Source organism: Sorex fumeus, unplaced genomic scaffold (genome assembly GCF_029834395.1).
Source record: "Sorex fumeus unplaced genomic scaffold, SorFum_2.1 ptg000101l, whole genome shotgun sequence".
Classification (NCBI taxonomy): Eukaryota; Metazoa; Chordata; class Mammalia; order Eulipotyphla; family Soricidae; genus Sorex; species Sorex fumeus.
In genome coordinates this window covers 526,731-551,281 of record NW_026606158.1, presented here as the reverse complement: position 1 = coordinate 551,281, position 24,551 = coordinate 526,731, and the positions used below count along the sequence as shown (strand labels likewise).

At 41.4% G+C, this 24,551-nt stretch overlaps 1 protein-coding gene across 1 annotated transcript in view; it reads left to right on the top strand.

Moving 5' to 3' along the window:
* The window catches only part of LOC130042525 (C-type lectin domain family 4 member A-like), a 67,860-nt gene extending 43,612 nt beyond the window's left edge, over positions 1-24,248 (top strand). Inside the window, exons 4-7 of the mRNA XM_056134707.1 lie at positions 13,268-13,419; positions 14,799-14,911; positions 17,281-17,402; positions 24,064-24,248. Of these exons, the coding sequence (XP_055990682.1) occupies positions 13,268-13,419; positions 14,799-14,911; positions 17,281-17,402; positions 24,064-24,248 (572 nt within the window). The remainder of the gene's footprint in view (positions 1-13,267; positions 13,420-14,798; positions 14,912-17,280; positions 17,403-24,063) is intronic.
* The last annotated feature ends 303 nt before the right edge of the window (positions 24,249-24,551 follow it).

Genomic DNA, 24,551 nt, shown 5'->3' with positions numbered 1-24,551 from the left:
GATGAGGGTCAATATCCAAAAACCATAAAAAACTCCCACAACTCAACATAAAAATAGCAAGCAAGCGAAACACAAAGTGGACAAAACATTTGAATACACACTGTGCTGTAGCACTGTCCTCCCGTTGTTCATCGATTTGATCTAACGGGCAACAGAAACCTCTCACAACAAATTGTAAGACTTGTTGTTACTATTTTTGACATATCGAATACGTCACAGGTAGCTTGCCACTCTTTGCCATGTGGGCGAGATATTCTCGGTAGCTTGTCGGGATCTCCGAGAGGGGCAGAGGAATCGAATCCAGGTCAGCTGCGTGCAAGGCAAACTACCCACTGTGCTATCGCTCTAGCCCATGTTCCAAAAAAATCCCCAAAGATGTCCTATGAATTCATGCAAAATTCTTCAGTGTCATTATAAGGACACACTAAAATCAGAACTACAATGAAATATAGCCTCACACCAATGAGAATGGCCTATGTAAAAATATTGGAAACAGTGTTGGCAAGGATATTGGGGAAAAGGAACTCTGACATACTTTTGGAGAAAAAGAAATTGGTGTACCCTGTAGAAAATGCTATAGAGATTCCTAAGAAAAATATACATGAAAATTCCATATAATCAATGAGAACATTCCTAGTTATTTATGTGAAAAACAGGAAACAGTCAAAGAAAAGAATGTGTTTACCTCTGTTTTCATAACACAGCGGTAGGATGTTTGCCTTGCGTGCAGCCAGTCTTGCTGAGCTGGGTGCGATTCCTCCGCCCCTCTTGGAGAGCTTGGCAAGCTACCGAGAATATTCAATATGCCAAACACAGTACCAACAAGTCTCACAATGGAGACGTTACTGGGCCCGCTCGAGCAAACTGATGAACAATGGGAGGACAGTGACAGTGACATTATTCACATTGGCAAAAAACATCATGGAATAAACATACATGGGCGTCAAGAGAAGGCTGGATAATGAAATTGTCGTATATGAACTCAATACAAATTTTTGTTAAAAAAAAGATAAAATTCTGATTTTTCGAACAAAATGGATGGAACTTGAGGTGCGTATGCTAAGTGAAATAAAGAAATGAAGTACATTTACTAGATCATTGCACTTATATATGGAATATAAATCGCTAAAGCAAATGAATTTACAGTACCCAAGAGGAGAGAACTGGTCTTGGGGCTAATTCAGTGGTAGAGTGCTTACCTTAAAAGCATGAGGTCAAGAGTTTGATCCCCATCGCTGCCCCTCATGCCAAGTGTGATTCTGGCAGCTTTGCTGTTCATGATTCATGGTGCCACAGAGGAGTCTGTGCCCCACCACCAAGTGTGTTCCAGCTCTTCAACCGCATGTGAGCGGTGAGCACCACCACGAAAGTGTGTAGCATTGCAACTAGGTGGTCATTTCCTGTCACAGCAACCAACAGCAAAGTGAAAGAAAGGGAAGAAACCCTAGGCCAAATAAATAAATAAGTACAAAATGCAGTAAAACTAACTCTTAGAAGAGTTTTGTTGGAATCTTTATTAATTACAAAGGTGGGAGGAAAGGTTCTTTAATGGCAATAGAACTCTGGTGATAGGTATGATAAGACTTGTATACATATAGGAATGTGAAAGCAACCCCCGGAAATTCCATAATATTGTAAATCAGTGAAAATAAGAATTACATAGCACGTGTTAAAAATACTAGGTTGTGTAGTATGGACAATTCTCAAAAAATTAGAAATTGAGCTCCCGTTTGACCCAGCAATACAACTCCTGGGAATATATCCCAGAGAGGCAAAAAAGTGCGAGCGGCACTCCAGCACGGCCACGGCCCCAGAAACACAAGGACTTAATGCAGAACCCGGCAGCTTGGAGCAGAAAAGTGAACGGACTATGCGTTGATGCAGGCCATCAGGTCTGTCCAGAGGGGAAAGGGTGTTGCCCCATTCGCCCTCTCCTCTCTGGAAAGAAAGATGGCGGCCACATGGGAGCCTTGTGGACAGCAGGTATGAGCCGGGGGTGTGGGGGCGACTAAAACCTCATGGGAAGAGGGGCGTTCTGGTCCGTCCTTCACGCCCTACCGAGGTCACCAGTTGCCCCCCACGAGCGGCTCCCCAGCACGGCCACAGTCCCAGAAGCACAAGGACTTAATGCAGAACCCAGCAGCTTGGAGCAGAAAAGTGAAAGGACTATGCGTTAATCCAGGCCATCAAGTCTGCCGGAGGGGAAAGGGTTTTGCCCCATTCGCCCTCTCTTCTCTGGAAAGAAGGATGGCGGCCGTATGGGAGCCTTGTGGACAGCAGGTATGAGCCGGGGGTGTGGGGGCGACTAAAACCTCATGGGAAGGGGGGCGTTCCAGTCCGTCCTTCACGCCCTACCGAGGTCACCAGTCACCCCTCACGAGCGGCTCTCCAGCACGGCCACGGCCCCAGAAGCACAAGGACTTAATGCAGAATCCAGCAGCTTGGAGCAGAAAAGTGAACGGACTATGCGTTGATCCAGCCCATCAAGTCTGCTGGAGGGGAAAGGGTGTTGCCCCATTCGCCCTCTCCTCTCTGGAAAGAAAGATTGCGGCCACATGGGAGCCTTGTGGACAGCAGGTATGAGCCGGGAGTGTGGGGGCGACTAAAACCTCATGGGAAGGGGGGCGTTCCGGTCCGTCCTTCACGCCCTACCGAGGTCACCAGTTGCCCCCCACGAACGGCCCTCCAGCACGGCCACAGCCCCAGAAGCACAAGGGCTTAATGCAGAACCCAGCAGCTTGGAGCAGAAAAGTGAAAGGACTATGCGTTAATCCAGGCAATCATTTCTGCCCAGAGGGGAAAGGGTGTTGCTCCCTTCCGCCCTCCTCCCTCTGGAAAGAAAGATGGCGGCCACATGGGGGCCTTGTGGACAGCAGGTATGAGCCGGGGGTGTGGGGGCGACTAAAACCTCATGGGAAGGGGGGCGTTCTGGTCCGTCCTTCACGCCCTACCGAGGTCACCAGTTGCCCCCCACGAGCGGCTCTCCAGCACAGCCACGGCCCCAGAAGCACAAGGACTTAATGCAGAACCCAGCAGCTTGGAGCAGAAAAGTGAACGGACTCTGCATTGATCCAGGCCATCAAGTCTGCCGGAGGGGAAAGGGTGTTGCCCCATTCGCCCTCTCCTCTTTGGAAAGAAAGATGGCGGCCACATGGGAGCCTTGTGGACAGCAGGTATGAGCCGGGAGTGTGGGGGCGACTAAAACCTCATGGGAAGGGGGGCGTTTCGGTCCGCCCTTCACGCCCTACCGAGGCCACCGGTTGCCCCCCGCGAGCGGCTCTCCAGCACGGCCAGGACTCCAGAACACAGAAACCAATTTCTTAACTATCTGACTTTCAGTAGAAATACTTCCAGGGTCAATAGGTAAAAGAGCAGAAATCCAAAACCAACATTTAATTCTTGAACCCAGCCGTAGAAAGCAAATCACTTCACAATGCTTTTTCAGCATGTCTGATTTGGGGGGGGGGGGGTAAACTCTAAATAATAGTGGTGAATCTTTTATTGAAACAATGAATCTAATCAAAGCAGATAGAGTGTTAACTAGAATTCATCTGCTTCACAGGGACGGGGAGGGGTGGGGGGTGGGGTTTTATTGGGGTTCTTCATGGTAAAAAATAAGTATTGGTAAAGGGAAATGTGTTTGATATTTGCATGACTGAGACATAAACCTGAAAGCTTTGTAACCTTTCCCACAGTGATTCAATAAATAAATTAAAAAAAAAAAATTAGAAATTGAGCTCCCATTTGACCCAGCAATACCACTCCTGGGAATATATCCCAGAGAGGCAAAAAAGTATAGTCAGTATAGTCAAAGTGACATCTGCACTTGTTTGTTCATTGCAGCATGCTTTACAATAGCCAGAATCAGGAAAAAACCTGAGTGCTTGAGAACAGATGACAGGTTAAAGAAACTTTGGTATATCTACACAATGGAGTACTAAGTAGCTCTTAGAAAAGATGAAGTCGTTAAATTTACATACAAGTGGTACTACATGCAAAGTATCACGCTAAGCAAAATGAGTCAGAAAGAGAGGGACAGACATAGATTGCATTCATCTGGGGAGCATAAAGTAACAAAATAGGAGACTAACACCCAAGAATAGCCGAGATAAGTACCAGGAGGTTTGCTCCATGGCTTGGAGGTCAGCTGCACACTTTAGGGGAAAAGGCAGCTCTGACAGAGAAGGGAGCAGCAAATAAAGGATGTTGGGAGGATCCTCCAGGGATGCATGCTGAAAGTAGACTATAGACTGAATATGATTGCCACTCTATGCCTCTTTTGCAAACCACAGCACCCAAAAGGAGAGAGAGAACAAAAGGGAATGTCCGGCCACAGAGGCAAGATGGGATGGGGGAGGGATGGGGGAGGGAGGGAAACTAAGATCAGTGGTGGTGGAGAATGGGCACTGGTGGAGGGATGGGTACTTAATCATTGTATAGCTGAAATCTAAGCAAAAAAAATTGTAAGTCTACAATTGTACCTCGTGGTGTTTCACTAATAAAAATTTTTAAAAAATAATAAAAAAATAAAAAAGAACATGACATATAAAAAATAGTAGGTTGTCAAATACTATATGGTGATCCAGATATTTTGTAAAATTTTGCTATTAAAATATTTAATATTCAATTATTAAATAGTCAAGTTATAACACAAATCAATCACGATCACAAATCATCCTGTTATTTGTCGATTGCCTCAAGCAGGCCCCAGTAACGTTTCCTTCATCCTAGCCCTGAGATTATATTCAACGCTCTTTAGGAGAATGAGACCCATCATTGTTACTGGTATTTGGCATATTGGGTACGCCAAGGGGAGTTTGCCAGACTCTGCCCTGTGGGCAGGCCATACTCGGTAACCTGCCAGTTAGTCCAAAGTAGGAATGAGATAATAAGATGTCATAATAAAATGTCACGTGGCCGCGAATGCGATTACAAGGCGCCAGGGGGCCAGTCGGTGGGTGTGACCCCTGCCTACTGGAATTTGGAGGATCTGGATGGAGGATGCTCGGCCCAAATCCGAGTAGGCTTGGAGATCTCGGCCCCGGAACCCGCAGGACTTTGTCTCTCTGCCAGTACCTTCATGTGAGCGGAGAGTGGTCTCAGCATGGTGGTGGCTGGTCCTGGAGGTCTTTGGCTGCAGGAGCCCTGGTCGGGGCAGGGAGGAAAACTCAACCCGCTCCCCTCCAATGGGTCCCAGCGAGCGAGGACAGTCAGGCGCGGGGGCAGAAGACTGCACTCTTCTCTTCCGGGATCTGGTTTTTATAGTCTCTGAGTCTTATAAGTTATAACACATTAATATATATTATAATTAAATGATGTATACATGTTTTACACTAAATATCAAAATATTAAGAACAGCAATCCTTAACAGTAGGAACTTATGCTCTTACGTGTTTTCCTAGGTTTCGACTATGACTGCTTTTAGTTACTTTTCTTTTAAATGTCACATTGTCTGTAGTGATGTGCCAATCACAAAAAGGTAGAAGAGGAAGGACTGGTCTGACTGTATTACTGATGAACCTAATTTGGTTTCTCTTACAGCTCCCAAAGAGAAGACTGGCCCTCCCCAAAGTAACTCTGGTTGCATCAAACTACTTTTTGCCACATTGTTGATTCTTCTGCTACTGAAAATCTCATTTTTAATCACCGTTTTCAGTAAGTAGCTAATAGAATCAGGAGGGAATATCTCCTTTACCTTATCTCTTCGGAGATAGCATTCTTTAGACACTGATAATTTTACAATGGATTTAACCAGAAGAGCTGAAGTCTTCTCTAGGGGAAACAGAACAGACAGGCATCTATTGGAAACGTGGTGCTTTATTTGAATTTAGTTACTCTACCATGAAATAATGACAACAACTTTGTTTGGAGAAAGTAAAGTATATATGTATGTGCACAACTTAGTGTTGTAAAGTGAAAATTACAAGGCATCACTATGTACATTAGACTGGGTAAATGAGGACAGATGTCTATTCCTTAGTAGTGTTGTTCAGGCCTTTTAAACTCCATTCACTTAGTTTGGGATCACCAAGCAGTAAAGGAAATGGGAAAAAGATATTTCAGGCAGAGTTTTCTAGTGAATTTTTACATTTTTCCCCCTATCAACATAGATGATGGTAAAAGCCAGTTGCAAAGAAATAGATAACCATATCCTGCTATCTGCAACATGCACATCTTTGGCTTCAGAATTTAAAAAAACTTCAGGGCCACACCCAAAAGATTTTAGGGCTTACTCCTCACGCTGTGCTCAGGGATCACTCTGATGCGACTCAAGGGACCATCTATCTATGGTACTACCACTTCAGTCCCTGGATTTAAGCGATTTTAAGATTTTTAAAAGGTGTGAAAACCAGTGCATATTTGGATGCATATTTCATTCACTATCTGGTCATTCAATATGCAGTGATAACTACTGATCTTATTATTTCCAGCATTAGGACAATGTGAAAAGAGCCATAGGGAATTTTCCCATAGTCAGAGAAGTTCAGAGATAGTGGAAAAATTGTGGAATCAACCAGTGGTTTCAACACTATATAAGTATGTGGGTGAGATGCACAGAAGACTTATATGTTTCCTGAAGGAAGCGTTTTCTAGAGCTGTGTGAATTAAGAATAACAGAGAGGTAAGAGAGCATAGGAAAATCTGGATAGCATAATTATAAATTACTAGAACATATGATGTTAAGGAACTGTGAGAAATAAAGTTGTAGATGCAAGGCATAATACCCTCAGAGCATGTAGAATGTTATGTACAATACTAATAGCCTAGAATTTTGTTTGATTGTTTTGGGGTTTTACTCCAAAATGCTAATGTCTACTGACTCAGAGTTTGGGATAGCTCCGTGAGGTGCTGAGGATAGAGATGATTACCTACTAGCAAAGCACACGGTCAACCCTTTTAACTATTTTCCCAGGCTCAATCTGTTTTTTCTCCCTGAAGGTTTTTTTTCAAATCACTTACCTCTTGCTGATGAATAGAACATTTTCAATTACTGGTTAACTTAACAAGCACTTGATTCAGTGAGTTGGCAATTGGTGAAACAATCAACTAGGAGGTTCTTTTTGTCTGACTTAAATTATTTACACACAAACAGTCAGGTACCAGTTGCAGATAACTTAGTGTTTGAAGAAAAGGACGTAAGTTGGCAAATATGGGCAATTTAGGCACATTTATTTCAGAATTCCCCAGACTAGCCTGAGTTATTGAAGCCCTAGCCAATCAGGGCGTTCAAACTCAATACATCAGGATCCTCTGTGAGCTGTATTATGGATTCACTGCCAGGATCTCACCATTCTACAAAGCATGATCATCCATGTCAAGAGAGGGGTTCGGCAGGGTGATACTATTTCACCAAAACTCTTCAGTGCCACCCTCAAGAACATCATGCGGCGACTGGAATGGGAAGGAAAGGGAGTGAAGATAGATGGTTGGCAACTACACCATCTCCACTTTGCTGATGACATAGTCCTAATAATACCAAACATCAACCAAGCGGCACAAGTGCTGACCGACTTCGACCATGAGTATGGAAAGGTCGGATTAAAACTGAATCCCACAAAGACAATGTTCATGAGAAATAGTCTTGTTCCTGACATTCCATTCACTCTCAACGGAACGACCATCTCTGAATGCAACATTTATGTATACCTAGCTCGAGAACTCAACATGACGAATGACCTGGCACCTGAGTTATACAAGAGGAAGAGAGTGGCTTGGAATGCCTTCAAGAGCCTCGAAGAAATAACTAAGAGGACGAAGAACCTCCAGCTCTGAGCACATCTCTTCGATTCCACTGTTCTTCCTGCATTAACATACGCCTCAGAGAGCTGAGCCTACAAAAACAGGATGAGAACACTGTTCGGGTCTCTCAAAGAGATATCGAAAGATCTATGCTAGGAGTATCATGCTTCACTCAAATGAGAGTTAGAATCTGGAATTCCAAACTCCCTCAACACTCAAGAATCAGGGATGCTGTCTCATTTGCCAAGTCATCGAAAATCAGATGGGCTGGACACATAATGAGATTTAGAGATGACCACTGGACTAAAGCCATTACCAACTGGATTCCATGGAACATCAAAAGATCGCGTGGCCGGCACCTACGAGATGGTCAGACTTCTTCATCAAGACTCTAAATGATCGGTTTGAGGCTCTTCATGTTCCTAGAACGAGCAGATGCCACTGGGCTACGGTAGCACTCAGCAGGGATGAATGGAGTCGTTACTGGCGCCCGCTCGAGCAAATCAATGAGTAACGGGATATCAAGTGATCAAGTGATCAAGCCTGAGTTTATTTGTAAAGTAACTTTTATGTTTCCAAGAATGAGAGTGTATGTCTGAGAAATCTCTTCTATCCACAGCATAGAATTCATCAGAATTGCTTCTATACATTCTGATGGCTAAGGAAGTCTTAAAACCATCATAGCTTTCTTGTCCTTTCCCACCTTCCCATCCGTGGGGTACATACAAAATATTGAACCCAGGTCCCTACACATGCCATAGAAACATTTTATCATTAAAATCATTTTCCCTCAGACCAAACTAAACAAAGTCATAGAGTTGTCTCAAGTTATAAGATGTAGACTATATTCCACCTGTTGAGAAGTTATATTGAAAATCAGTGTGACTACAGGAAAGATGGAAAACCATGAACTTTCTCATAATAACAGCTATTAAGAGTCACTGTAGAATGTAAAACATGGAGGAGATATTGTCATCAAATTCGACATAAAAATACATTTGTCCATAGTTATTTGAAACCTACAACCGAAACACACTTTTGAAATTCAGTTAATTGCAATACATGTACTTTAATTGAAATATGCTTTGGTAAGTTTTGTTAAATGAATATACCAGACAAAGTTGTCAATAGATAATAAAATGCTAGTTCATTATCCATTTGGAAAATAGTGATAACTTGATCCAAGCTTTGTGGCAATAAAGAGAAAAGGAGGAAGCTTTGAATAATAACAAGAAGGTAGAACCAAGGAGGTAGATCTAAAGATCATTGAGATCTAAAGATGAGGTACTATAAGAACTCAAGCATAGCTCAGGTATTTTCACGTGATAACTCAATAATGGAAATATTCACAGGTAGTAGGTTTATGAATAAGATGCAAAGTTAAGATTGGGGCACACTAATTCTTGTTGATTCTTGTACATCAAGTGGACATAACTAGTGGGAGATATATTGGCCAGATTTTGAAAAAGAAGTCTGGATTTTGGAATTATTACATGTTGCAGATGAAACTGTGGGTATTCATGCTAGCACTCAGGGAGAGGCATTTCAATGAGAGGGAGGAAAATAAATATTCAATTGAAAGAAGCACAGATAAAAAAGAATAAAGTAATTAAAGAAGCATCAGCAAGAATTATGAGGAATATTAGAATTTTCGAAGATGTGAGTAGATTAATGAGATTTAGAAGCATCAGAAAGAAAGGAGGTGCAAAACCAGGAAACAGTGGTGTCTGGATGATGAAGTGAAAAGAACTAATTTCAAGAATTGCAGAGGTCCAAAATCTCCAGGCTTTCTCAGAGTCGGGAATGGGTGACCTCCCCCCCATCTCCCTGTTCTTTCGGGAACCTGGCAGTCATTCCCACGTACTGCCTCTGGTGCCATAAGAAGCTCACTAATGGTCATGATCCAGGTATTAACAGTTAAAATTTGGAAGAGAACATCAGCAAGCTGCAGAGGTGCCTCCAGCACCCAAAGTCACCACCCAGTTAAAAATTTAACTCTAGTTGTATAACCCTCTTCAAAAGTTTAGAATTCCTGGAGTGTGTGGCCGCGGGTGGCTGCACAGCATCTCGTATGCTACCATTGCTGTACCAGGAGTAGCACACCACATTAGATGGCAAAAATGTAAAAAGCAACTAATCTCGAAAAAACAAAACAAAACAGTGACAGTTGGATAAACAAAAGAGGCAAGGTTGAAGAAACAAATGCTCTTCCCTCCTTTTTAGATTTTTAAAAAATTTCTCCCTTATACAGGTAATCCAGATCTCAGAATTGATAGTTTCATTCCCCAAAGATATGACTTTACATCCTCAGATAGAAATGTTTAACTATTTCTCACTTCTTCCTTCTCCAAGGTTAGCATTTGTATACATATCATTTGTATACTTATGTTTTCGTTGAAGGTGAAGATGGATAATTACCTTTTAGATCCATTACACAAGAATTTTCATAGCATCTTTCATCCCATCAGAAAACAAATCTGTGGTTTCATCATCTGTAGGATTAGAATGTGCTGAATGCTGGGTAATGAGGTACTTTTTCAATAGTTAGCATCCTTCTATTAGAGTAATTATGTATTACGGATTTCATTCAAGAAAGTAACAGTAAAAAGAAAAGCCTTAGCAGTACCAGGAAAATGATTGATGTTATTCTCTTTCTAGTTTTTTTTCCAAAAATATCCTAAATTTGTTCAAGAAGAAAAGTTTACACAAGACCTGACTAGCACATTGTTGGAATGTAAGAAAGAAAAGTTGACCCTGAAAGGTAAGAACTAATATGCGTAGAATTGAATTGCTACCTATACTAGTAGTAGAACTAATGACTATATTCGTAGAGCTAATGTACATATAATTATTACTAATAATTATTAGTAATTAGTGATAGCATTGAGGGTACGGCATATTCCTTCAACACAACCAACCTGGGCTCTATTCCTTCGCCCCTATCAGAGAGCCTGCCAAGTTACCAAGAGTGACTCACCTGCATGCAGGGACTGGGAAACTCACCATGACATATTCGATATGCCAAACACAGTAACAAGTCTCACAATGGAGACATTACTGGGCCCGCTCGAGCAAATCAATAAACAACAGGAAGACAGTGCTACAGTGCTATATATATATATATATATTTTTTTTTTTTTTGACTGGGAACACCTGTAAAGGCGATTAGAGGCCTTCATCTCTCTCAGAGATCCTGGCAAGTATTCCGCCCACACAGCAGACCCTGGCAAGCTACTTGTGGCATACTCGATATGCCAAAAACAGTAACAATGATGGTCCTCATTCCCCTGACCCTGAAAGAGTCCTAGAACTCCAATGGGCTACACTAGCATGCAACAGGGATGAATGGAGATGTTACTGCTCCCTGCCATGAGAAAATCAATAAACAATGAGATGACAGTGATACAATGATAATGGTACTGATATACTTGCATTTACATAAGTTTCTGACCAAACTAGGTAAAAACACTTAACTAAATTAATTAAATTTGCATATCACTGAGTTATGGACTACACTATGCTAAATCCTATCCCCCTTGTGGCAAGCTTCCGACCGTAGACAATTCCTTCTGGCCCTTGTTTCCACTGTCCTGTTTTCACTGTAATACTATGTTTTTCATTAAATTTTTAAAATTAAATCACTGTGAAATAAACAGTTACAAAGTTGTCCATGACTGGGTTTCATCATACAATGTTACTACACTCAGACCTTCACCAGAGTATATTTCCCAAACATATCAATAGTTCCAGTAAGATTCATTGATAAAGAATACTTAAGAGCTGTTTCATAGTAATTTTAAGTATGCATCTATATCATGCCTTAATTATTTTGTGAGCATATTTTTAATTAATCGTTGAAAAAATGATTGCATCGCTTTTGGATTTCTTTTCTGTTTTGTCACACCTGGAGGTTCTCAGGTCTTATCCCTGGTGCTACATATAGGGATCATTCCTTGGCGGTGCTCTGAGTGTATTATAGGGTGTCATCTATAAAACGAAGTCAGCCACATGGAAGGCAAGGGCCTAACCTTGTACTATAACTCCATTGAATTTCTTTAATCTCACTTCTCTCTGTACTTTATTTTCACTCTTATTCTTCCCACATATCTGTTTAAACCGACTTACTCAAGAAAGATCAAATTCAGTTGTGATTTAAGAAAACATAAACATTTCATGCATTCAAATGTTTTCTTAGAGATTACAGCACATACTTTTTTGGATAGAGTTGAAGGCTATGATATTCTGTTCTGTTTCATTTCCTCTTCTTTGGAAGGTACCCAATTGACAACACAATGTCATTGTGGGTTGCAATGACACCAAAGACTGACACCTTAAACAATAGATATTTATTTCTTCCAGACATGGAGGCTGGAAGGCTGAGAAGAGGTGCCAGCAGGATTGGTTTCTGTTGAGGAGGGGCTCTCTGGATAGCTGTTCTTTTGCTTTGTCCTCAAGTGACTTCTCATCTTTCCATAGGTGGGGAGAGGGGAGAAGGAGAGAGGGAGAGAGGGAAAAAAAGAGACAAAGGGAGAGAGGGAAAGGAGGCAAGAGAGGATAAGAGATGGAAGAAGGGAGAAACAGAGAGGAGGAGGAGTGGGTGAGGGAAAAAAAGAGGGAGAAAAGAGAGGGAGAAACATTTCTGATGTATGTTTCTCTTTTTGAAATATCAAAGTTTTATTGGGTTAAAAAGTCCCATTGTTTTCACTCTATTTAGTCAAACTTATCTTCTAAAAGCACTGCCTCCAAACATAGTCACATCAAGGATCACAGTTTTAGCATCTGTGTTTTAAGGGAACACAATACAACCATAGAAATTTTGAGAATTTAATGGTTATTGGCTAAAGAGTAATTTTCCACTGAAAATGGGACATTTTTGCGTTTTCTTCTGAGAGTCTGATATTTTTATGTATTTGTTTATTTATTATGTTTTTTTCCCCTTTGCACACACTGTGGTTCTCAGGGTTATTCTGGCACTCACTCTAGGATCACTCCTGGTGGGGCTCCGAAGGCCATTTTTGATACTGAGAATAGAATTTGTGTCTACCATGTACAGGCAAGCACCCTGCCTGCTGTACTATCTCCCTAGCTGCCAAGCCTGGGTCTTTTAGAAATATTTTGGTTCTAGCTACCTTTACTGACTGCACACAGGCAAGGAAATGGGGAAATTCCTGTTACTGCCTGATGGAGGTGGGCTTGACCTACACAATGCATAATGGTAAGGATCCTGATTACTATTGGGTGAACATGGGCACAATAATTCCACAAGATCTCTTTGCTCTACATTTAATAATACACTGACTTTAAAATACTTGCGTTGGGTCAGAGTACAGTGGTTATGGCACTGGTCTTGTATGCGGTCAGGCAAAGATTCATTTCTGACAATAAGTATGAACCCCTAAGGACCACTAAGGTGCAATCCTGAGCAGAGAAACAGGAGTAGCCCCTGAACATGGCTAGCTGTGATCCCAAAACAATGAAATCATCACTTGTCCTATATTGTACTAATATGACTAAATTATCAACACAGGGAAATCCTGGAGCTGCTGCCCGAAGAATTGGAAGCCATTTGGTTCAAATTGCTACTTTATTTCTTCTGATAGAAGAAATTGGACTGACAGCAAGAAGCACTGTGAAGGGATGCAGGCGCATCTGCTGGTGGTCGACAGCAAGGAGGAGCAGGTACTTTCCGGTCAACGGTGGAGTCACGGTCCTGCCAGCTCTGTACCCCTCTCCTGCTTGGGAGGAAGTTCTCACGGTCAGGGGTGTTGCTGCCGAGTCATAAAGCTTTGAATAAAATAGACGGGAGCGGACATCTAAGTCTTGGCATTTTACATCTTCTTTGATTCCATTTTAATCCTCCCCATAATTACAGTGGGGTATATAGAGTAAGATGAGGAGGCTTGAATGGAAAGATGGGTATATTTGAACATGAATTATCAGTTAATTATATGAACCTACGAACATTTTATAAATGATTGCTGTTTAAATAGGGGCTCTTTGTGGCCCTGTGCTGAGGTTATTAACCTCTCATAGCAGAGAGGTTCATCTACTAGCGGTCGATCAGCTTTTGTTGTGTCAGCCTTAAGCTTGACCTCCAGCATTTTGTAGTCAATTAAGAATTACTGGTGGACTAGGGTGGCCTGGTTCATATGGTCCCCAAGCTGTAAGAATTTGACAACAACTATCAGAACAATAAGCAGAAAGAGAAAACAAGGAAGAAATGATCAATTGAGAAAAGCCATGAAGTGAAATAGGAAAGAAATAAAAAGCAATGAAGTGAAATATCTTAAGTTATCAAAGGAATTCATATGAAAAATTTCTTCTCCAGAGCTTTGAAGACTTCCACTTTCTACGGATGAAGTGGGGGTGAGGGTGATTGTCCATGTCAGCATGGACAGAAATCTTTGCCCGTTGGTTGGGCAATGCAGTTCTCTAATTGACTCTGTTCTGAATTCCTATCAGTTTTCAGTACAGAAGAGGTTCTTTTCCTGATCATACTGTTCTACTGTTCGCGGCCGCGCAACATCCTATTATGACATCTTATTATCTTATTCCTACTTTGGACAAACTTGCAGGCTACCGGATGTAGCCTTCCCACACGGCAGAGTCTGGCAAATTCCCCGTGGCATACCCAATATGCCAAATACCAGTAACAGTGATGGGTCTCATTCTCCTTAAGAGCCTTGAATATAATCTCAGGGCTAGGATGAAGGAGCCGTTACCGGGGCCTGCTTGAGGCAATCGACAATTAACAGGATGATTTGTGATTTGTGATTGTGACTGTTCTTGTGATCTGGGGACATCAGTGTGCAAGTTTATAAGGTGTCCTATCTATGCGGCTTTGAAGAGAGGCCTGAACACCTAAGACAAGCACCATCCTCAAGAGAGATGCCTTTGATCCTGTATTGTTCAGTCACAGAAAACCTAGATCTGTGAACTGGAACTTGGCTGCCTTTTCATAGACCCTTACATATTGCTGTTCTTTCTCCTAAGGTTTTAAAGAATTCAAATCTAGGGCAATGCTACATAAATTCTCACTCACTTCTATTCTTTCCTAGGACTTTATTATCAAGAATTTGGAAAAGGAACAATATTATTATTTGGGGCTGTCAGATCTGAAGAATGGTCACTGGGAATGGGTTAATGAGACACCATACAATTCAAGTGTCACGTGAGTGTTGAATTGGGTAAGGGGATCCTGAGTCCTGCAGACTGTAGGGACTTTAGGACCCTCCAACTTGTAGCTTTTAGAACAATAGGGCTCAAACATAATTTCTGGACATTAGTTTGCATGTTTAATGTGCATTCTGCTCTAATCACCTCAAGAAGTCCACAGAGCGTTCTTATCTCTTTCTCTTTGTAGAAATGAGGACGCTGAATTTAGAGAGCTTAGATAACTCAGGACAGGTTTCTGTATTGGAAATGATGATCTTCCAACCCAGGTTTATTTGATAAGAAAGCATGTGCTTGTAAAATTTACATATTCAAGATAATAAAATTTGGGAAGAAAAATTATAGCCATTCTTAAAATGCAATCTCTGCCCTAAAGCAATAAGCTAAATTCTGATAGTCCTAAAGTAACTTATATTTATTTAGTAAAAAAAAACCAGTTAGGCCAGACTGACTCTAGAGCCTGTAGGGTCTTTTCCTTGAAGACACTTCCCCCCACAAGCTGGATCTATTCCTAGCAACCCATATGGTCCCCCAAAAACTCATTCCTCATTCACTCATTCCTCATTCACTCACACACTCATTCCAGAGTGAAAAGCCAGGAGTAACCCCTGAGCAAATCTGGGTGTGATGCAAAAAGCAAAACAAAACAAAAAAAACCCAAAAAACATTAACTCTTAGATACTTAAGTACAATTAAGTTAGTTAATATCTTAGAGACTCATGAGAACTATGTGAAATATATACAGATAGACTCTAGTTCGATTTTTTTAAATTATGATCAGAGTAAAATATAATAATCTTAGATATTAGTATTAGAATTCAAGATATTTATTATAAGAAATGAAATTTTAGTTATTTTTAGAAGTTGTTTTTCCCTTAAGATTTCTATAAACTCTCTGGCATACAAAGTTGTTCATGATGATTTTATAAAGGTTCTCAATATTCCAACACCAATCCCACCACCATTACACTTTCCCTCCAACATTGTCTCCTACTTTTACAACCACCCTTCGAAGTATAGGAGGCCCTTAGTAATTTATATTATATTGCTTGCTATCAATAGCTTGCGAACGAATGATCATAAATATTTCCCTAGAGGAAAGCTAGTGAAGATTGTTGTATCTCACCATGGAGCCATTAAGTTCTTGAATAAGAGATTACTAAGATGTTGATACAGGTTAAGTCTCCTTTTCATATTTTTTTCTTCAATTGTTACCATCTACATTACATCCCATCCAATCTTGTATGCTGCTCTTAGTTTATCAGTGTAATAGAATTTGAGGTATTGCACAGCCACAAAATCTTCAGGAAGTCCAAATTTTTTGATGGGTGATATAGCTGGAGTTAAATTATTAATTGAAAGGCAGCTTTGGAGCCTGTGTGTGTGACTTCTCGGGGTTCCAGAAGTATAGGGGGATGGGGGGAGGTAGCCCATCCCAAAGTCTGTGAAAGCCTGGATGTGATTTCAGTCGCATAATCTGCATACTGAGCTTTTCCTGTGGATTCCTTTTTGGGTGAGGCTCAACTGAGAAGTGGAGTCCAGTCAGGATCATGGTGATGATTGTGAGGAGTGTGCTGCTGGGCTGTGTTTGAGTGGGAGCTAGGCTCACACATCCCTCTCTGGGATGCCCTTGATGATTCAGCCTCGTGCAGAGTTTAGACGCATCGAATCAAAGATATTTTAAAGAAGTCTCATTCTCCAAAAGTGGTTAATTACAAACAAAGTCCATGCTATCTATATGACCAGGATAAAAGTTTTGATCACTAAAAGGAGCCCATGGAGGATCCTCGCCAGGATGGAAGAAGCAGGCTGAAAGTAGACTATAGACCAAACATGATTGCCACCCATTGCCTCTTTTGCAAACCCAGTAAGAGAGAGAGAACAAAAGAGAATGCCCTACCACAAAGGCAGGGAGGGATAGGGGGTATGGAGGGTGGTGAGAGGGATTCTGGGATCCGTGGTGATGGGAAATGGGCACTGGTGGAGGGTTGGGTATTTGATCATTGTATAATTGAAACCCAAACACAACAATTTGTAAGTCTACAACTTACCTCATGATATCTCACTAATAAAAATTAAAACAAAATAAAGGGAGCCCATGGAATCAGGGCACAGGCATGAACTGAGAGAGGCAGGTCTACAGGGAGGGTGTCTGACACAAGAGGATGGGGCAGCTCTGGGGCATGGCAGCCCCATTTTCAGGGGAAATGCCAACAACAGATGGATAGGCCATGTGCGAGGAGTGGAAAGCAATGATTTGTGTGTCTCTGACCTGACCTCCATAACGTTCTATGTTAGCCCTTAGTTTCAATGTCTCTTTTCAAAGACAGTTTGAGAAACATACTTACCCTGTTCTCTTTTTTTCAGGTTCTGGCACCGAGGTCAACCCGATAATCCCCATGATCACTGTGTTATGTTACAGTATAATTCTGAATGGTACCACTGGGGCTGGAATGATATTTCTTGTTACTACTCTCTGTATCCAATTTGTGAGATGTTGATGATCTACTTATGAATAGAACATTCTCCATGAACCTGTGGTAGAGTTGTCTTTGTTCCTTACAATGAGAGGTAATTTGCTTTTGTGCATATCTTATAGGATTAACAAAGAAGATTTCTGCAGTCTACATTTATCATGGTACCTATTTCATCATTCATTCATTAAAAATCAACAATTACTGAACATTTTTCAGTGAAGACTCCATATCAGAGAACCTTTTCATCGAGAGGGGACTGGAGTCTCCTAAGTTTTGTCAAATTTCTCAGGAGTTGACTGTGATTACATTATGTGGCTCCCTATCTTCAATGCTCTCTATATGGATTGACCAATAGGAAAATAATGCCTACTGTTGATTTTGGTTTTTCTGAGCTAGATGGGTCATTCTGAACTGAAATCACATTATGAAACATTTGAGAATCAGTGCAGGTTCATGGAGGAAAAGCTTTAGCTTTGACCGAGTACACTCTCTCTATGTTTAATCATGCTTTGGGTGACGAACAGACTAGTGCTCCTCAGGTATTTTAATATTGGTTTAGTGTTATTATAGCATAGGCTATTTTTAAATATCAGTTATGAAGACTCAGATAAGAAGAAAATATTTCCTGGGCTGAAATAGGGGCTTCTCGGATTGTTAGGCCTCACCAACAGGGCCACAGAACAGGCAGGGAAAGTCAAGGAAGACTTTTTTTTTTTAATTTTTATTTATTTATTTTTTTACAGTTGTAGATTTACAATTTTTTTTTGTGCTTGGGTTTCAATTATACAATGATCAGATACCCATCCCTCCACCAGTGCCCGTTTTTCACCACCATGGATAATATCCCTCCCACCCCCATCCCCCCATCCCCCCTGCCTCTGTGGCAGGGCAATCCCCTGTGTTCTTTCTCTCCGTTTGGGTGTTGTGGTCTGCAAAAGAGGCATTGAGTGGCAAACATGTTCAGTCCATAGTCTACTTTCGACATGCATCTCCCCTCCTGGGAGGATCCTCCAAACATCCTTTATTTGGTGCTCCCTTCTCTATCTGAACTGCCCTTTCCTCTAGGATACCCGGCTGGCATCTAAGTTATGGAGTAATCCTCCTGGTGCTGATCTCAGCTATTCTTGGGTATTAATCTCATACTTTGTTACTTTATATCCCCCAGATGAATGCAATCTTTCTATGTCTATCCCTCTCTTTCTGACTCATTTCGCTTAGCATGATACTTTCCATATTGTACCACTTGTATGTAAATTTCATGACTTCATCTTTTCTAACAGCTACATAGTACTCCATTGTGTAGATGTACCAAAGTTTCTTTAACCAGTCATCTGTTCTTGGGCATTCAGGTTTCTTCCAGTTTCTGGCTATTGTAAAGCGTGCTGCAATGAACAAACAAGTGCAGATGTCACTTCGACTATACATTTTTGCCTCTCTGGGATATATTCCCAGGAGTGGTATTGCTGGGTCAAATGGGATCTCAATTTCTAATTTTTTGAGAATCGTCCATACTGTTGTCCAGAAGGGCTGAACCAGTGGACATTCCCACCAACAGTGAAGGAGTGTCCCTTTCTCGCCACATCCACGCCAGCATTGGTTGCTTTTGTTCTTTTGAACGTGGGCCAGTCTCTGAGGTGTGAGATGGTATCTCATTGTGGTTTTGATCTGCATCTCTCTGATGATTAATGATGTAGAGAATTTTCTCATGTGCTTTTTTGCCATTCGGATTTCTTCTTTGAGAAAGTTTCTGTTCATTTCATTGCCCCATTTTTGGATGGGATTGGATGTTTTCTTCTTGTAGAGTTTAACCAGTATTTTGTATATCCTGGATATCAACCCCTTGTCAGATGTGTATTCGGCGAATATCCTTTCCCATTCTGTAGACTGTCTTTGTATTTTGGTCACTGTTTCTTTGGATGTGCAGAAGCTTCTTAATTTAAGATAGTCCCATTTATCTATCTCTGTTTTCACTTGCTTGGCCAGTGGCGTGGCATCTTTGAAGATACCATTAGCTTCAATATCATGGAGGGTTTTGTCAACTTTATTTTCAATGTACCTTATGGTTTCTGGTCTGATGTTGAGGTCTTTAATCCATTTTGATCTTACTTTTGTACATGGTGTTAGGCAGAGTTCTGAGCCTATTTTTTTGCATGTAGCCGTCCAATGATGCCAACATAATTTATTAAAGAGGCTTTCCTTACTCCACTTCACATTACTTGCACCTTTATCAAAGATTAGATGATCATATGATTGAGGGGAGATGTCAGTGTATTCAACCCTGTTCCATTGGTCTGCAGTTCTGCCTTTGTTCCAGTACCATGCTGTTTTAATTATTACTGCTTTGTAGTACAGTTTGAAGTTAGGGAGGTTGATTCCTCCCATTTTCTTTTTCCCAAGAATTGCTTTAGCTATTCGTGGGGGCTTATTGTTCCATATAAATTTCAGGAGTGTTGGCTCCATTTCTTTGAAGAATGTCATGGGTATCCTTATAGGGATTGCATTGAATTTATACAATGCTTTCGGTAGTATTGCCATTTTGACAATGTTAAGTCTCCCGACCCATGAGCAGGGGATATCTTTCCATTTCCTCATGTCCTCTTTTATTTCCTGAAGTAGCGTTTTGTAGTTTTCTTTGTACAGGTCCTTTACTTCCTTAGTTAAGCTGATTCCTAGGTACTTGATTTTCTGGGGCACAATTGTGAACGGGATTGTTTTTTTCATGTTGCTTTCTTCTCTCTCACTGTTTGCGTATAGGAAAGCCATGGACTTTTGGGTATTGATTTTATAGCCTGCAACTTTACTATACGAGTCTATTGTTTCTAGGAGTTTTTTGGTGGAGGTTATTGGGTTCTCTAAGTAGAGTATCATATCATCTGCAAATAGTGAGAGCTTGATTTCTTCCTTTCCTACCTGAATGCCCTTAATATCTTTTTCTTGCCTAATCGCTATTGCAAGTACTTCCAGTACTATATTGAACAGAAGTGGAGAGAGTGGGCATCCCTGTCTCGTCCCTGATCTTAGAGGGAAGGCTCTCAGTTTTTGCCCATTGAGGATGATGCTTGCTGTAGGCTTGTGGTAGATGGCTTTAATTATGTTGAGGAAGGTCCCCTCTATACCCATTTTGGCTAGGGTTTTCATCATAAAGGGGTGCTGGATCTTGTCAAATTCTTTCTCTGCATCTATTGATATGATCATATGCTCTTTATCTTTTCTTTTGTTGATATGATGGATTATGTTGATTGATTTTCGAATGTTAAACCATCCTTGCATCCCTGGGATGAATCCTACTTGGTCATGGTGTATGATCTTTTTGATGAGTAGTTGGATTCTATTTGCTAGTAGTTTGTTGAGGATCTTTGCATCTGTGTTCATCAGGGATATCGGCCTGTAATTCTCTTTCTTTGTGGTATCTCTGTCTGCTTTTGGTATCAGTGTGATATTCGCTTCGTAGAAACTGTTCGGAAGTGTTTTTGATATTTCAATTTCGTGGAAAAGCTTAAAGAGCATTGGGAGTAAGTCCTCTTTAAAGATTTGGAAGAATTCACTAGTGAATCCATCCGGGCCAGGACTTTTGTGCTTGGGGAGACTTTTTATTACCAGTTCAATTTCCTTGATGGTGATAGGTCTGTTCAGGTATTCCAGGTCTTCTTGGTTCAGCCTTGGGAGTCTGTAGGAGTCTAGGAATTTATCCATTTCCTCGAGGTTTTGATGTTCCGTGGCATAAAGCTTCTCAAAGTACTCCCTGAGGTTCCTCTGAATTTCTGTGGTTTCTGTTGTAATGACCCCCTTTTCATTTCTGATTCGGTTTATTAGGGTTTTCTCTCTCCCTTTCTTTGTGAGTTTTGCTAGCGGCTTATCGATCTTGTTAATTTTCTCAAAGAACCAACTTTTGGTTTCATTGATCTTTCGGATTGTTTTTTGGGTTTCCATCTCATTAATCTCTGCTCTGAGTTTTATTATTTCCTTTCTCCTGTTCGGGTTCTGCTCCTTTTTTTGGTCCTTCTCCAAGCTCTTAAGCTGTGAGGTTAGGTTTCTTATGTGTGTTCGCTGCTCCTTCCTGAGGAATGCTTGTAGAGCTATAAACTTTCCTCTTAACACAGCCTTTGCTGTGTCCCATAAGTTTTGGTAACTCGTGTTCTCATTTTCATTCGTTTCTAGGAATCTTTTGATTTCCTCTTTGATTTCCTGTCTAATCCACTCGTTGTTCAATAGTGCACTGTTTAATTTCCAGGTGTTTGATTTAGTTTTCTGTTTTTGTGTGTGATTTACTTCTAATTTCAGCGCATTATGGTCTGAGAAGATTGTTGATACAATCTCTATCTTCTTAATTTTATGGAGGCATGTTTTGTGGCTCAGCATGTGGTCTATCTTGGAGAATGTTCCATGGACGCTTGAGAAGAATGTGTATTCAGCTTTTTGTGGATGAAGTGTCCTGTATATATCTACTAAGTCCCTTTCTTCCATTGTTTCCCTCAAATGAAGTATGTCCTTGCTAAGCTTGAGTCTGGTTGATCTATCAAGAGGTGACAAAGCGGTGTTGAAGTCTCCCACTAGTATTGTGTTGCTATTGATGTCTTTTTCCAAATCTATGAGTAGTTTATTTAAGTACTTTGCTGGTCTCTCATTAGGTGCATATACATTTATTATTGTAAGTTCTTCCTGTTGTACAGATCCTTTGATCAATAAGAAATGGCCTTCACTGTCTCTTATGACCTAAGGAAGACTTTTAACACCCGAACCCTTTCTACTCCCAAGGCATCACAAACCAGAGGTTATATTTTAGGTGGTAGTGGTCACAATCCAAACTTTCATTGGTATATATTTTTTACTTATTTTTCTTTTATGAGAGCTCTGTGATTTACAAAGTTACTCATAGTTGAATTTTGGACATACAGTATAACAGCACCAATCCGACCACCAGTGCCAACTTCTCTCCCTCTTCCACCAGTGTGCCCAGGTGCCCTCCATACCCATTTCCCCCCCTCTCTCTGTCCTCTTGTCAGATGCCCATCTAAGTTTGGTTGTTGAAGTCTTGATTTCAGTGTTGTTGATCATGTGGTTTAGATATTTTTCTCAATAATTTCTTACCTCCAACTTTGTACCTTAACCCCCCGATCTGGCCCCTCCTCTATCTCCCCTCCAGTCTTTCTCCCCCTGAACTCTGGGCCCAAGGTTGATCTGGCATGTCCCCTTTAAAACATTGCATTTATAGTGGTATTTAGAATAATCAGATGAAGAATGTTTAATTTTAATTATCTCTTTCCTCCAGCTCACCTTGTAAGAACCAGCTGCTCAGGCTGTGGCCTGGGTATGGAACCAGAAAGCTATAAAGCTCCTTTGAGAACCCGTGTTTGCTACCAAGGCACTCTGGATATTTTCATGGAAGAATGTACCTCTTGTGAAGGAGAAATAAACCTGATTTCATGGGCTCCAGTCCTGTCCTATGATTCTTCTCCCATGGAAGGGCAAGAGCCCATCACCATGAGGATTTCTTGGCAATAGTCTTGGTTTCAGTGTCATACTTGCTCTGTGTGAAATTTTGTCCAAATAGTATATTTAAATTTTTTAAGTAAAGTTCTTACAATATGCTACAGTATAAAACAGCATATTTGATAGATTGAGAACAATATAAAACAACATGTTTGATAGACCGGGGAACTTGTCCGGTGCAGACATAGGGACAGAGACAGTAAAAAGTGAAGGAACAGTAGTTTATTGGGGTCCTTTCCCAGATGGACTCTATATTGACCTCTGGAGTAGCTGGATTAGAGATTTGTCCTGGGAGAGACAAGGGGCGGGGGCTTTTAAGTGGTCTTAGCAATAAAAGGTGCAAACACCAGTGGGATGCGTTGGACATGTCCATCTATTATCTGTAGGGGTTCCTGATGTGAGAAAGGATGGAATACAGACTCGTAGCTTTCTAGGTTGCTGTAAGTCCTGTACTCAGGCTGGCAGAGAAGGGGAGGGTGATCTTTGATTCTATATTGTCTCATAGCCAGTTGCCATTTGTTCAGAGCAAACCTTTCAATATTTACAATAAAACCAATAATGTATTGCCTAGTATGATCATTGTAATAGATCATGATGGATCTCAATCTCAAGCGGTTATCCTGTGGGCCTCTTGAGACTATGTGATTAATGCAACCAAATAATTGCGCTTGTCACCCTGTTTTCGAATTCATCTAAAGATTCATCTAGTCACTTTTATACCTTTTTTATATGTCCATGGTTTGAAGGATTTTCCAGTTTACTTTCAAGAAAGCAATTTTTATTCTGGGGTAATTGGGAACTTGATTTACAATAATAATAGGGAACTATGATTTCAGTAAAATTGTGGTGGCATAAAGGTAGACTAAAAAGGTTTGGAGTAATTTCTTTGTGGAAATTTCAGTGAGCGCGAAAGGCAGTGAAAGATTTCGTGACATTCATCAATCCCACAACTCTCTTTCCTCTTTTCCTCTATGTTGTTCTTTATGAATGTGGCTCAGAGGCTGTTTGCTTTCATTTTCTCTGGAGCCACCATCAAATTTTATTCACATAACTGACGATGTGAATTTTGTGCTTAAAAGTGATATTTAGCTTCATGCCCTACCGAGGTCACAAATTTCCCCCTTAGTTCCTCTTTTTCTTTTCTCCTTGTGTTCATCGTCATGAACAACCTCCAAGTTTGCAGCAAATATTGCATCATCTCAGCGACACCCCCTGCGAAGCCCACACTATCCCCAGGCAGAATCACCTGGGTTGCCTCCTCCAGCAGGCCAGCAGCTGGCCCAGCAGCTACAGTCGCAGATGCCAGAGTGGCTGGAGCAGCGGCACAGGCATATGCGGAGTCGGGTGCCCGGTGCCAGCCAGCACTAGCGGCAGGCGTGACCCCGGGACCCAGCTGGCCCAGGACTGCCAGAATCCACTTCCTCGGGGCTACCCTCGAGAAGAGAAAGACCCCGAGACTCCTTGATTCTTCTGTTTCCCTTTGGTCTCGCACCCCAACCCCTATTTTTAGTCCCAAAGTCTCCAGACTTCTCAGTGGGTACAAAACAGTGCCGCGTCCTGCCCCTAACTTGGCAGGTGTGCCCCCGAACCCCCCAAGCCCTACCCCACTGCAGAGACCTTGCAACAGCCCTGTGCGAGGGCTACGGGAGGGACGCATTGGTGTCCGGTTTT